The sequence below is a fragment of the Hemiscyllium ocellatum genome, chromosome 18 (genome assembly GCF_020745735.1).
Source record: "Hemiscyllium ocellatum isolate sHemOce1 chromosome 18, sHemOce1.pat.X.cur, whole genome shotgun sequence".
NCBI classification, from domain to species: domain Eukaryota; kingdom Metazoa; phylum Chordata; class Chondrichthyes; order Orectolobiformes; family Hemiscylliidae; genus Hemiscyllium; species Hemiscyllium ocellatum.
In genome coordinates this window covers 54250981-54267064 of record NC_083418.1, presented here as the reverse complement: position 1 = coordinate 54267064, position 16084 = coordinate 54250981, and the positions used below count along the sequence as shown (strand labels likewise).

Below are 16084 nucleotides of genomic sequence, written 5' to 3'. Positions count from 1 at the left end.
AGCTCTCAGGTGAGAGGGGAAAGATTTAAAAGGCACCTAAAGGGCAACCTTTTCACGCAGAGGGTGATGCATGTATGGAATGAGGTGCCAGAGGAAGTGGGGGAGGCTGGTACAATTACAACATATAAAAATCATGATGTGGCGATGCTGGTGTTGGATAGGGTTGGACAAAGTGTAAAAATCACACAGCACCAGATTATAGTCCAATAGGTTTATTTAGAAGCAGTAGCTTTTGGAGTGCTGCACCTTTGTCTGGAAGCTACCTGACGATGCAGCAGTGCTCTGAAAGTTAGTGCTTCTAAGTAAACCTGTTAGACTATAATCTGGTGTTGTGATTTTTAACATTTTAAAGGCATCTGGATGAGTATATGAATAGGAGGAGTTTAGACGGATATGGGCCAAATGCTGGCAAATGGGACTAGATTTATTTAGGATATCTGGTCAGCATGGGCAAGTTGGACTGAAGGGTCTGTTTCCTTACTGTGTATATCTCTCACACTCTCTCTTTCTCATTCCAGCCAAAGAAGCTTGGCTTTTCTCATTTTGGAAATCTCAGGAAGAAGAAGCTTGATGAGTCAAGTGATTACCTTTGTCCTCCAGGCACAGTTCATCCAGCAACTAATGGTTCCCAGAGGAACTGTACAGGATACAAGGCAAAGAAGATTGTGGCAGACAGGGAATTGAGCAGACTGGAGCAGGTGGGGAATCTGAAGTGTTAATGTGCCTCAGCAGGAGATCCTAGGAAGCCAAGATTTTAAAAAAGATAACATTTGATAACCTCAAGACAGTGAAGCATTGGGCATGACATCACTTGCTAACGTACTAACACAATCGGGAGGAAACATCCGGAAGACTCAAGCCAAAGTAACGATTTAACCGTCCAAGCAACAGTATGCTTACGGATTAATAACATGATGTCTTACTATAACCCACCATTTTCACAGTAATTCTTTAAATGAAGAGAATTGTGTGTTTCACTAAAACCATTCTACTTGTACAGAATCAATGGAAATATATATATTTTGGCATGAAAAGTCATATTGATATATTTCATGTTATTCTAGAGGCTTAAATTCTGTATAAAGTGTTTTAAAATTTATGCGCAATGTATGTATTTTATATTTATAATTTTGAGAGGAAATTATGTTACATGATCAGCTAGTACTTGACACTAAATGATGTCTGATGAGATGGGGCCATTCTGTGCCTTAGTTATCAGAGATTTCCTCAGTCCCACTTTGCCAGTGTAGCTTTTGACAGCATTGCAGGTGCAGAAATGTCAGTTCCAAGGTAATTCCTGGAACTGACGAGTCCAGTGTCCAAAGACAATCTATAGATGTTGACCTCCCAAGGGGAGATCTGATGGAATGACCCCATAAACAGGCATCTAGCAGTCGAGCAGCAGAATAATCTGATGTGTTAGAATGAATAGACCAGAAATCTACGCACAACAAGCCTGTGGAATTCTAATGAGTACAAGAGAACAACATCTGTAAATCCAGCCAGACCACAGACAAAGGAACTGTTAGCATTTCCCTATTGAGTGCCAAGTGATTTTATAGTATTTGCCTATTATATCCTCTTGATCCAAGACATTTCTCATTTTCTTAGCCTGCCTTAATGTTAAAATTTGCTATTGAATCTTGCAGTTTTACAGTGAAACTAGGCATAGAAAACAGTTTGATGTTTAAAGGGAGGGACACTTGTGCTTGTTAACAGATGTGGTTTAGCTTGTTCACAAGTCAATGTAATCTCTGTCACCCTGACAGAATTGTCACTTTATTGCTTCCCCTCCTCTCGCACATTCAGCTACTTGCGAATGTAGTGCTCCAAGTTCAGGAGCAATCAAAGTTAATGTGGGAAAGCCACACTAAATTCGAGCTATTCCCATCAGACAGTCCAGTGATGCAATGTTCTGTTAGAATCACACAATGCAGGAGAGACCCTTCAGCCTATCCAGTTCCATCTGGTTTTTATTTTAAAATTGCACTTTTATTCCTGACGCATGATATTCATCCAGAACTGTCATGGGGTATTTTCAGTCCGGCTGCAAAGTTTGCAGCAAAGTCATGATGTAAATCACACCCATTTTGGCTCCAGAGTATTGTGTCCGAGGTTTTACAGGAACACATGTTGTACCATGCAAGTGTCATTTGCCAAAAAATAGATCCACCTATAAACCGTAAGAATGGTAAATGCCATGGTTTATTTGTTTGTAGGTTTTTTTTGCCAACTTTGAGTTATATTGGAGTCAATGTAACATTCTATCTCTGAAACATTAAGGTAGCATCAAGACCGGAATAACCCCCTCGATCCATGTCTCTGTATGGTGTAATTATGATCTTTGTTGTTTTGCAAAGAAGTGTGGGAGATTCGAAAGTACCAAATATTTGGTGTAACACAGTGAGGCAGGATGCAAACATATTAAAATGTCTGTAGATTAATGAAGGCTTAAATAAATCCATTGAACTAGCTTTTTAAATCATCTCAAATCAGAAGGCCTAAATTGTTGCCCTTATACCCAAACATTGCAAAACAACCCTTGAGGATGAGGTAACCTCATTTAACTTATTTGTATTTAAGGGGCTTTAAGGTTTAGGAAGGGGGCTGCAGATAATTACAAAAATATCAGAAACTTGAGATATATGTAAATGAAGGTAAATATGATTTAATGTTGATTATTTGAACTCCATAGGTCCCTACTCTCCCACACCGACCAGCCCAGAAAGGTTAAAAGCAAAACTTAACCTTTTATAAAATGAGTTTAATGTACAAGTCGAGAGCAATTTAAAGCCTATCCAAATTTTTAAAGAATAGTTATTTCCCTAATTGAACATGTTTATTAAAAATTATTGTCATGTTTATATCCTTTTTCAATGGCATTGATAATAGTTTCTTGAGTCTTTTTAAAAACTCACATGGATAATCCCTGATCTTAAGGACTATATAAAATGTTCTGATTTTGTTTTTACAAAATTGCAAATAAAGGGATTTTTCTTGATAAAGTTCTCCTTGTTTCATTTTATAATCTGGACAGGGGCAAGAAGGGGGTTTGGAAATATGAGGTCATCTCAGTAAGTGCATGGAATAAAAGATTATGCGGATAAGACTGAAACAAAGAAATGGAAGGAATTTCATGAGAAGTATAACACTGGTATATCCCAAGAGACCCAGGTTCAATTCCCGCCTCGGGCGACTGACTGTGTGGAGTTTGCACATTCGCCCCGTGTCTGTGTGGGTTTCCTCCCACAGTCCAAAGATGTGCAGGTGACATGAATTGACCATGCTAAATTGCCCGTAGTGTTAGGTGAAGGGGTAAATGTAGGGGTATGGGTGGGTTGCGCTTCGGCAGGTCGATGTGGACTTGTTGGGCTGAAGGGCCTGTTTCCATACTGTAAGTAATCTTAAAATAAAAGAAGCCAAATGACATAATTCTGTGTGATTAACTCATCGTCAACTTTGGCTGTATCACAAATCCACCATTTTCCTTGCTGACTTAAAGTCTTGATGTGAATTGTTTTCACAGAATTTGTTGACATTTGATAAATGGAAAAGAGTTCCTTTGTGGACGGACACCACGATGAGTACTGTTTTTCCTTCAAGTTGGGTTGACAGGCCTGTTTCCACACAGGATTCTATAAAAAATACTTTTTCAAAAAGTACTTGCTCTGAGTTTCTCTCCACTATATTAACTTGTAGACATTGTTGGCTGGACCAGCATTAATTGCCCATTCCCAAGTGCCCTTGAGAAGGTGGCTGTGAGCTGTCACCTCAAACCGCTGCAGTCCCCGTGCTGTAAGCTGACCCACAATGTATTTAGCGATGGAATGCCAAGATTTAGACTCTGCCACAGTGAAGGAATGGCGATACATTTCCAAGTCAGGACAGAACGTGACTGGTAGGAGAGCTTGCAGGTGGTGGTGCTCCCATATATCTTCTGTCCTTACCCTTCTCTAGATGGAAATGATCATGGGTGTGGAAGGTACTGCCTAACAATCAGGAGCTCAGTGACCCTGGCAGGGTGTAACTGAGCAGGTTGTTGCTGAGCAAGTGCTGCTTGATAGCACTGTTGATGACACCTTCCATCACTTTGATCGAGTAGACTGATGCGGCTATAATTAGCTGGGTTGGATTTGTCCTGCTTTTAGTGCACAGGACATACCTGAGCAGTTTCCACATTGTTGGGTAGATGTCAGTGTTGCAACTGTACTGGGACAGCTTGACTTAAGGGCGTGGAAAGTTATGGAGCACAAGTTTTCAGTACTACTGTTGGAATGTTGTCAGGACCCATAATCTTTGCAGCGTCCAGCATTTCCAACCAATTCATGATATCACATGGAGTGAATTGAATTGTTTGTAGTCTGGCATCTGTTGATACCCTGACATGATGGTAATAGTTGAGTGAGAGATACACCAGTCCATGAGGTTGCAGATTGTGTTGGAGTATAATGCTACTGCTGTTGATGGCCCACAGCACCTTTTATGGATGTCCATCTTGAGTTGATGTATCTATTTAAAGTCTGGCTTTTTTTTTAAAACTGGCTTATAAAGTTTTCTAAATGTGCTTGAGAGATTTAGATTGAGTATTCTGCAGAACTATAAAAGTTTAAAGTACAGATAACCTATTGTCAGGTTTTTACAAGAACTAGGAGATGTTGGTTGTGGCTCTGACGGCTGGATGACTAGTTTGTGATGCAGACCTGATGGCAACAGCATGAGTTTAATTCCCACACCAGCTGAAGTGACTATGAAGGACTCTCCTCAATCTGTCCCTTTGCCTGAGGCACTGTTCCTCAGGCTAAAACACCACCAAGTCATCTGTAATGTGAGAGCAGCCCTATGGTCTGGTATGACTATGATGACTTTACGAGAACTAAGGGGTTTGGTTAGTTCACTTGGCTGGATTGCTGCTGGAATAATGCAAACTTTAGCTCACTGCCACTCTTTGTGCAGCCATGAAGGTGGCCCAATTGATTTTGGAGATCATGGTGAATTGTCAAAAACGTACTCTGGCGAATTGCTCAAGGTGATAAGTGAAACATTTGTGTGATCAGAGAGACATTTTCTTTAATCCAAAGTAGACCAAAGTTTTGGAATATATTGCAAGTTAGTAGGTAGGACTTAGAGACAATTCCATCCTCCCTGGATGAGGACATGAGAAGGTGAAGATGGTAGGATAGATAGGATTATGAGGATAGGTGAGGTTTTGGGATATTATGGAAAGATGAGGTTGAGGAAAGTAGTGGATAGGTAGGGTTGATTGATGTAGTTTAAGGATGGTTAGATGGAGTGGATGGCTATGGCAATTTATTTGTATTGAGAAATGTAGCTTGGAGGAGGAAAGGGATGCTTTGATTTTGTTGAAACCAAGGAATGTGGTAGGTAGACATGTATGAGTGATGTGATAAGTTGCATGTACTGTGATATAACAAAACCATTTTTTTGAATGTAATATTTATTTTAAATGTCAATGGACACTCTTCATTCAGTTTGCTATCATTAATTTTCTGAAAATGTTTGCTGATTAAAGAAGTTGGGTGTTAATCAGATGCTTAGATAGGAATATTCAAATCTTGCTGGTTAACAGTTGCTTGAGATTCAGGCAGTTTAGTGGATTTGCCTTTTGTCTTGGGGCCTTTGGTTACTGAAGACATTAAGGATTCAGAAGTCATTGGTATTTTTTTTCATATTTAAAAGTTGGCATTATCTAAGAAACCACAGTGAAGAATCCAGAAGTGAGGCTATTTTTTTTCTTTGGAATGTGGAAACTTTCACAGCTGTCCTGCACTTGGTGCTGTGGAGTTAATTTTCTTTTTATGTGGAACAAGTAGTTTAATATACTTGTTACGATATGGGGGTGAACCTCTCTGTTAATCAAACCAAACACCCAGAAACGCTCACCTCCCCTTCGTAATCTGTTAAACTGAGTGACAGAACCCCAAAATTCCACGACTTAAAGAAACTATCAATTTATTCTTAACTCTAAAAGTGAGCATTAAACAACAACTATTCGCAACTCAAAGCCCCCCTTTCTCTTAACTGCTTATTACCTGCCTCCATGTTTAACAATATGCTGTTCCAATAAACACTTATTAAAATTACATCAGCTTAATTTCAAAACCAAACAGCAGCTGTCCTCTGTGGTGTCTGTTGTCTTCCAGCTGAAGATCTTCCTGGGTCATCACAGTAAAAAGAAAGGTGAAGATATTTCATATGAAAGGGTACCTTTGATAGTGTGTTTCAATCTTTTGGGTCTCTCTCTCTTGACAGTTACTCTAACTTTCAAAATGCCTACTTTTTTTTTATAGCCCCAATATCAGATCGTCTCATTCTTTTGCCAACCTGGAACCAACAAATTCAAACTCAGTTGGGTTTTAATCATCCTGGGGCATAATTTAAACTGGCTAAATTTGAATTGTTGTCAAACAGCAACCAATTCAGGTATCTATTTCACAGCTAAATGTTACATATTTTCAATTTGACAGGTGCTTGTAAGCTCTGTGCAAAATAGTATTCACTCTCTCTTTAAAGGTACAGTACATGTCTTTAACTTCATAACACTTGGTAATGAGCCTATTATCTTGAATCTCTCTTTTTTTCTACATTTTCATCTATATGTTGTCCCAACAGAACCTTATTGCAAAGACTAGCATCAGAATAATTATATTTTCCACAAAATGATGTTTATATTTGAAGTCTTGCGTTACAAGACAAACACATTGGACAAATCACTTGGTACACTTCATACCATTCTGTTAAGTTTAATTTAACAATGCAAGAACTAGAAGCTAGAATAGACTTGCTCCTGGGACCTGTACCAATCAAATTGTTTCTTGACCTAACTAAGTTACAGCTTCCTGCACCATCTCCACATCCCTCCATCACCTGAGAGCCCAAACATTTGTAACGCTTTTAAGAGGAACAGGTCACTTAGGACCTATGATTCGTGAATCTCTCCATCTCTGAAGTTTTGAAGTTAACAGTTGGTTAACTTAATTTAAATTCCTTTATATTTATTATGGGAATAGAGTCTACAATCTTAAATAAGTACATCTAATTGAGTGGTAATTAAGAAGACAAATAGAATTTTAATCAAAAGCATGTGCTATAAGTAAGGAGATGATATTCATAGAATTGTGTTGCACAGAAGGAAGCAATTCAGTCCATTGTTTCTGTGGTGGCTCTTTGAACAAGTAATTCAATTAGTTCCTCCTTTCTCTTTTGCCCATGACTGCAAACTTTCCTTCCCATCAAGTCTTTATCCAATTCCCTTGTGAATTTATTTATTTCAGGACCCTTTCAAGTGGAATATTCCAGATTATGATAACCCAGTGCATAAGAATACCTTCATCTACTGTCTTAGCTCTTTTACCAATTACCTTAAATCTTTGACTTTGGTTGTCAATCTTCCATCAGTAAAGATTTACACAATTGGATTCTGAACATCTCCCCTTTTCATTCTCAGGAAATGAAATGGGACGCAGCTAAATAGTTATTGTTTCTCTTAGGAAACAGTTGATGCTTCACTGAGGGTACAACTGGGATTATGGCGTGTAAATTTTAATGACATTCCCTAGCAATCATTGATCGTAGCCATGAGCTATGCAAATGAGACTTTTTTCTCATTGACGTACAGATTTCACTTCTTGGGAAAGCAAGCATGTTGATTGTAGGATCAATTCAGAAGTTGTCTCAATCTATTCCCACAGCAAGTCATGAACCTGTTACCAAAGTAGCACCAGGTCCAGGAGAAACAATTCAGAAATCAGATCAGGGTTTTCTGTTGTGACTCAGCTTTGATATGAAATCTGGTTTTACAGATGGAAGATTCTGAAAGGGCAGTTCAACAGATAGGGGCATTCTCTGAAGGCATTAACAACCTCACAGTGAGTACAGCACGTGACTTAAAATAAATTTTTGGAGCTTGAAGGTGCCTCTAATCCTTCAGTCTGTGTGCAGTGCTTTAACAAACTTAAAATCATCATTCTAATGTCCATTTTGTGATGTGGAAGCTAAACTCTTTCTAACACAATGCTTCTCATAACTTCATGATTGTATGGATTTTTAACAAGGTGACATTTCAACATGTCTGAACTTACAGTATCATGGATTCACTATGATTAAATGAAAATTTGTCCAGTGACCTTCCCCATTCAAATGAATATAAATACGGGAGAAGATGGTTCAAGCTTGCTCGTCAATTTACTAAGATCATAATTAACTCCAGAGATCAATTCCACCTTTGTGCATTATTCTTGATCGTCAATTGAAAATGTCTTTGACAGTATGATCAGTGGCACTTACTTAGGATTACCCACCTCACTAATGCTTATTTTAGATTCTGCCAAGATCACTGATCCCATTACAATATTGTTCCAATTGAACAAAGGAATTGAACTTGAGCAGAGTGACTGCTCAACAGCAGGGCAGTATTTGAGCGTGTTGAATCAGGAGCCCCAGCTAAAGGTTGGAGCTAATGGAAATTGAGGCGTCATACCTGGCATGAGGGAAAATGGCTCTGGTTATTGGAGAAAGTGAGGACAGCAGATGCTGGAGATCAGAGCTGAAATATGTGCTGCTGGAAAAGCACAGCAGGTCAGGCAGCATCCAAGGAGCAGGAGAATCGACGTTTCAGGCATATCGGAATGTCGATTCTCCTGCTCCGTGGATGCTGCCTGACCTGCTGCGCTTTTCCAGCAACACATTTTTCAGCTCTGGTTATTGGAGGTAAATTATGTCAGTCCTTGGACATCTCTGTGTTAGTTCCTCAGGATAGTGTCCTAGGTCCAGGCATCTTCAGCTGCTTCTTTCCATCATTAGATCATGGGTGTTCAAAGATTTTGCAGAATATTCAGCACAATTCACAACTCCTCAGCTACTGAACTAGACCATACACAAATGCAACAGGACCACTGCATTCAGCCTTGAGCTGCTAAGGGGCAAGTAACATTCGTGTGAGGACATGGCTATCTTTGATTAAAAGATGATCTAGTCATCCTACCCTTGACAATCTCTGAAACCCCACTATCAACATTCTCAAGGTTCCCATTGTGCACTGTCTCATAAATACAGTGGCTATATGAGCAGACTGGAGGCTAGGAATTCTGCAGTGCAAAGCTATTCTCTGAATCCTAACTGCCATCTACAAAGCAAAAGTAGAGTGTAATTGAATACTCTCTTCACCTAAATGGGTGCAGCTCCAACTGCATTCAGCATTTTTCAGAATAAAGCAGTATGCTTGATCAGCACTCCACCAACTAATTTAAATGTTCACACCATTCACCACCAACACACTGACAGCAGTGCACACCATATCCATGATGCACTGCAGCAAGACAATAAGCCTCCTCTGACATGACCTTCCAAACGTGTAACCACTAATACTTGAAGGGGAAAGGCAGCAGAAACAAGGATATATCACCACCTGCACATTTCCCTCTAAGCTGCACATGATCCAGATTTGAAATTCTGTTGCCATAAATGTATCAAAATCCTGGAATTCCCTCCCTGATAGTTTTGTGGTGCATCTGGACCAAAAAGGTAGCTTGCCACCACTTTCTCAAGGGAAGGATAACAAGTATTGGCCTTGCCAGCACCATCTACATCCCATGAAATACGTGGAAAAAAACAGTAGCCCTTTAGCCATGAATTCCCTGAGCAACCAACATGATCAATCGCAGTCTTAAATTCACTCAACATGGCAAAGGCTCCCATGCTTCTGAATGATAGTTTCTCCTTATCCCATTCTCCCTTATTCCCTGACTCTGTGACAGGAGAAACGTTATCTCGGCATCTAATTCTCTCAAGCTCTTTAAGGACGTTATTCAATCCGCTCACAATGAAAGTCCTATTGAGGCCCTTAAGTGACCAATTATTGCCCACTTAAGGCCCTTAATCCATAGAATGCACTGTGGAGTGTTAGGCAACTGAGAGAAGGAAGGCCATTTTCTTTAACACATCTGATTAAAACAAAGGAAGATAGCTGCAACATTTCTCAAGATGTTGTCTAAGCCATATGTACCTATTCTATAAAATTCAAATATTCTTATTTAACACCATCACTTTTATGCTTCAAGTCCTTTATGGATCCTCCAATACCATAAAATGCCTTCCCTCAAGCTCTTCAAAGACTGTCGATTGACATTTCGAGCAAAAGCCCTTCATTAGGAAGGATTCTCTTCAAATACTGGACTAGTCTCCTATGTATCCTTTCACTTCAATCTACCATTGGCAGCTATACCTTCAGCCACATGGGTCAATTTTCTGAAATTCTTTCCATTTCGACTCCACCTCTATCTTTCCATCTACTTTAAAGTGACCCTCAATTTATCAATGTGTTGCTGGAAAAGGATTCTTCAGGAATCCTTCCTGAAGAAGGGCTCATGCCTGAAACGTCGCTTCTCCTGCTCCTTGGATGCTGCCTGACCTGCTGTGCTTTTCCAGCAACACATTTTCAGCTCTGATCTCCAGCATCTGCAGCCCTCACTTTCTCGTCTATTTATCAATCCCATTTTGACAATCCGTCCTAACAGCTCCTCTGTTTCTCATGCATGGATTTTTTTTTAACTTTCGTTGAAAAGGTTGCCTTTAACAGACTGTGAATGGCAATCACCTGCCATTCACAGTGAGCATTGTTAGGCTGATGACTGGAGATATTTGGCACACTGTCAAAGCTATTGACAAGGTAACATCCGTGGACATTCAGATCTTTTTCCAGACCCACCACCACCACACCACCCCACCCAGGCAGTGTATTCCAAATCTTTGCTTAAAATTACATCCTTCTCTGGTTCTTTTGTGAATTCCCTTCAAACTATGTCTGCTGGTTAAAGAATGTTGCTGTGTTGGCAGTTAACACAATTCCAAATGCCAACTCATTCAAAAGCATATCTGGTTGTTATCACATTGCTATTCCTCAGATCTTGCTGTGTGCAAATTGGCCACTACATTTCTGCATGAACACACTTTAAAAGCATTTCATTAACTGCAAAGTGTTATAGGACACCTTGAGACTGTAAAAGGCAATATTCGGATGCTGTTTTCCTTTTATTGCCTAGTTTACAAATAAGTTTGTGTTGCTAACGGTGACGAGCAGCTGGACTCCATTCACATGTTAGTTGACTTATGTTCTAACTCTGCACATTGCTCCTGCTTTCAGACCCTGCTGACGCAAGATAAATCACCAAGCTACAGTTTTGAAACACCGTTTCCAAAGGAAGAGGAGCACCATTATTAACATTATGGGTGCCCAAATCTTGTACCTCCTCTCTGTGAGGCCCAATACTTACAAAGGCATTGGCATTCAGGAGATGTTGCACTAGAAATAAATTATAAGTTGTCAATGTTATTTAGTTGAACTGCGTTTCTGTAATGTTTCAGTCAAATACCTAAATTTGGTTATCAAAATATAACCTTGTCTTTTGGAGCCAAGATGCTAACTGGAACAAATTTATAACATAGCCAAAATATCTATGTTTAAAACCTAATTTTATGTGATTATGACTTCTGGGATCTTTAACAATTTTTTGGTTACGTATACATCTATCTTGTCAATGAAATGATTGTGCTTTGAGTAATTAATTATTTTTAAGTTAATTGTGTTTTATGTAAATTAATTTTCTACTCCCTTTGTCTAAATGATTTTTATATTTCAATATTCTTTGAAGGTCTTATTTCTTAGAGGTAAATTTTCCCCTTGTTTTATACAAATGTCCAATTAAACTGGTAAAAGAGTAAAATGGTTACTGTGGTAAAGGAGTGAAATGGTTTCTCTCCAGAATAGATGAGATACCTGAGATATTGTTTAATAAATTAAAGTGGAATATTAGAATAAGCCTTTCGTTTAGTGACTTTAATCCCATTTGATGGGGTCCTTGCACATCTAATCAGGAGAGGTGGGAGAAAGTGATAAAACTATGCATAAATTTACTAATAAGTAATAGTCATCATGAATAATATTTCTGTCTGATGAAATGTAAAAGAAAATTGACTCTGATTCTGGTAAATACATAGAGACCTCATCAGTTTCCTGGAGATGCACAACAAGTTACAAGCATACAATTTAGGACTATAAGTAGACCCTTGATCCTGCTCCATCATTCAATATGATCAGAGCTGATAAGATAATATTGCATTCCATTCCATTCCAGATAACCTTCCGGCCTTACAACCTTTCTTAGCAATCAAAAATTTTTCTAGCTGTGCCTTTAAAAAAATAAATTCAAGGTTTCCGCATCCTCCAACTATCCAGGAAGAGAGTTCCAAAGACTTAGAATCCTTTGTGAGATAGAACAAATTTCCTTAACTCTGTTTTGAATGGTTTTGAAACAGTGAGCCCTTGGTTTAAACTCTCCCACAAGAAAAAACATTTCTTCATCTATCTTGTCAAGACCCCTCCGGATCTTGTATACTTCAATCAAGTTGCCTCGTACTCCTCTGAATTCCAGCAGGTACAAATTTAACCTGTCCAACCTTGTCTCTTGAGATGTTAACCGTGTCTGAACTGGTCCATGTATTTGCAAGCTTCCTTCAATAAAGAGACTAATTATAGAATCCTACCATACTGAGACAGGCCGTTCGGCCCAAACTGATCCATGCCGACCAAAATGTCCATGCATACTAACCACATTGACCTGCATTTAGCCCATATCCTTCTAAGCCTTTCCTATCCATGTATTTGTCCAAATGTCTTTTAAATATTGGTAATACAAACACCTCAACCACTTCCTCTGGCAGCTCATTCCATATGTGTACCACCCTCTGTGTAAAAAAAAAGTTGCCCCTCAGTCATGTACACAATGCTCTAGATGTGGTCTTGTCAGTGACCTGTGTACGTTATGCATAAAACTTTATTTTTATATTCAGTTCCCTTTGCATTATATCAGTTTCCTTAATTACTTGATGTACGTGCACAGCTAATATTTGGCAATCATGCACTAGGATCCTACCATTTCATCAAGTGGGAATATTATTTGTGAAAACTATTACTTATTAATAAATTTATGCAGTCATAGACACCCATCTCCCATCTTATCAAAGTTATGCAATTTCTCATTTAAGTAACATACCTTTTTATTCTATTATCCAAAATAGACTATTTCATTACTTCCCACAATTATGCTTCATTTGCCAGATATTTGACCTATCTGTAACCCTTTGTGGGCTCACTGTGTTGTACTTTCCAACCTATTTTTCCTCTTCAGTAAATTTAGCTACTTTACTCTTTTTTTCCTCATGGGATGAGGACAGAAAAACTAAGGGTCAACAGCATTGCTGTGGGTCTGGAGTCACATGTAGGCCAGACCAAGTAAGGAGAGCAGATTTCCTTCCCTAAAGGGCATTAGTGAATCAAGTTGGTTTTTCCTGACAATTAACAATGGTTTCATAGTCATCATTAGGCACTTAATTTCAGATTTGCTTTGGACCCAGGTACCCAGAACATTACTTGGGTACTGTATTAATAGTCTAGCGATAATTTCACTAGGCCATCACCTACCCAGTTGTATGATATTTGCATACAGATCCATCAAACTAGCCAATTTCTAGTGGAGTAGGTGAACAAATGAAAGAGTGCAGAGAGGAGCATTGAGGAGAAAGGCAAGTCCCTTTTTACAATCTTCTAAATAATTAGTAACTTGGGTAACTCAAAATTTACATGATAATGCTTACAAATCTTTTTCCTTTGTACACAAAAAGGGATGTTTGGATTGAAATGCAATCATGTATAAGTGTCCCTCATAGTCTGCTGTGGTCATGTGACCTTCAATCTGATGAAGGGTTTTTACCCAAAACATCAATTTTGCTACTCCTCGGATGCTGCCTGACCTGCTGTGCTTTTCCAGCACCACTCTAATCTAAACCCTGAGATCATGGTCCCAGGTACACAGATTCTTAAAAGTTGCCAACCAGGTTGACAGGGTTGTTAAGAAGGCATACAGTATTTTAGCTTTTATTAATAGAGGGATCAAGTTCTGGAACCATGAGGTTATGCTACAGCTGTACAAAGCTCTGGTGCGGCCACACTTGGAGTATTGTGTACAGTTCAGGTCACCGCATTATAAGAAGGATGTGGAAGCTTTGGAAAGGGTGCAGAGGAGATTTACTAGGATGTTGCCTGGTATGGAGGGCAGGTCTTACAAGGAAAGGCTGAGGGACTTGAGGCTGTTTTCATTAGAAAGAAGAAGGTTGAGAGGTGATTTAATAGAGACATATCAGATAATCAGAGGGTTAGATAGGGTGAACAGGGAGAGCCTTTTTCCAAGTATAGTGATGGTGAGCACGAGGGGGCATAGCTTTAAATTGAAGGGAGTTAGATATAGGACAGATGTCAGAGGTAGTTTCTTTACTCAGAGAGTAGTACGGGTATGGAATGCTTTGCCTGCAATGGTAGTAGATTCGTCAACTTTAAGTACATTTAAGTCGTCATTGGACAAGCATATGGATGTACATGGAATAGTGTAGGTTAGATGGGCTTCAGATTGGTATGACAGGTCGGCGCAACATCGAGGGCCGAAGGGCCTATACTGCGTTGTAATGTTCTATGTTCTATCTCATGAGGCCCACACTCTGTAAGCATCTCAGTCTTAAATGTACTCAAGACCGTGTGTTGAACATAGTGCTGTGTTGCAAGCACAAATATTTACCTTTGGTCCCTATGTCCAAGTCATTTATATAAATTCTAAAATCTTGAGGCCCCAGAACTGATCCCTGTGGCATACCAGTTATTATGTCTTGCTAATTACAAAGTGACCTATTTTTGCTACTGTCTCCTGTTAACCAATTTTCTATCTATGCCAATTTGTTACGCACTTCACCAAAGCTTTTATTTACTGCAATAACCCTTTACAAAATATCTGCTGGTAATCTAAATGTATCCAATTTCCTGGATTAATGCAGCTCCAAAAGCACTCAAGAAGCACAACACATTCCAGGACTAAGTAGCCTGCTGGATTGGCACCACAGTGACAGCAATATGTAACTTCTCCAGAATGCAACTCAGCAAGGTTCCTTCAGCAACTTCCTCCAAATCTGTGACCCACCCAGAAGGACAAGGGCTGCTGGATCAATTCCAAATCTTCACTATTCTCATTTGGAGCAATATTGTTGTTTCTTTATTGCTTCTGGACCAATACTCTGGAATGTCCTTGCTAACAAAACTGTGGTTGCCTGGACTCCACATGGACTGCAGTGGTTCAAGAAGGCACAAGGGAAATTAGCAACAGGGCATAAATGCCAGCCGAGCCAGTGACACCTACATCTTGTGAAAGAGTAAAAGAAAAGCCCTTTAACATATAACATTCCAATTTAAACTTGTTTTATGATGGAAGCTTGAAATTTGCAAAGCACTCACTGTCCTTTCCCAATAGTGTCTGAAAATAGCTTGCCTCTGTGATCTTCTCAGAAGTGACCAATCAAGGCCAGCAGGCAGGCTTTTCATATGGGAAGGTTAAGGCTGTGGGCAGGCAGCAGTCCCATTAAGGGCGAAGGATGTAGCCAATGTAAGAAGAGAGTGATGATAGCTTAAGGTGGAAGACCCATGTGAAGGATTTTAAAGACCATTAAAAATAGATGCAGAGACATCATTGTGGATGAGGATTTGGTGATGAGGGAAAGTTTACTTCTGCCATAGAATAATTTTTTGAAGCTTTGATAAAGGCTGATTTGAGGGATTAAAGTATAGAGTTCCAGAAAGTTAACCACAGATGTTAGAGGTGACAACACATTCCAAAATAATAAAAATAAAGAACTGCGGATGCTGAATCAAACCCAAAAGGGTTGGAAAGTCCTGGCAGTGTTGGAGCGACAAAAATAGAGTTAAAGTTTTGAGCCCAGTGATCCTTCATCAGAACACACTAAAGGACTTGGAGAGGAATGGGGTGTTGGAAATGGAGCTGTGGTTTGCAAAAGTAGAGAGCCAATGCTATTTTTATTTGGAGGATATGACAGATTTGAATAGGAGTCTTTATATAATGCTTTTACATAGTTGAACATTTTAATTTGTTTCAGAAAAATATTCTTAGACAAAAATTGACACAGAATCACATAAGGAGATGTTTAGAGGGATGACAAAAAAAGTACCAAAGGT

The 16084-nt window shown here is 39.2% G+C and overlaps 1 protein-coding gene across 8 annotated transcripts in view; it reads left to right on the top strand.

The window, feature by feature from the left end:
• The window catches only part of LOC132824473 (liprin-beta-2-like), a 269719-nt gene extending 258277 nt beyond the window's left edge, over positions 1-11442 (top strand). For 5 of the 8 annotated variants that reach the window (XM_060839031.1, XM_060839028.1, XM_060839030.1 and 2 more), the window contains 3 exons: positions 519-698; positions 7821-7886; positions 11159-11442. In XM_060839031.1, the coding sequence (XP_060695014.1) occupies positions 519-698; positions 7821-7886; positions 11159-11236 (324 nt within the window). In that variant the 3' untranslated portion in view covers positions 11237-11442. The remainder of the gene's footprint in view (positions 1-518; positions 699-7820; positions 7887-11158) is intronic. The other 3 variants (XM_060839029.1, XM_060839032.1, XM_060839033.1) reach the window with 2 other exon arrangements.
• The last annotated feature ends 4642 nt before the right edge of the window (positions 11443-16084 follow it).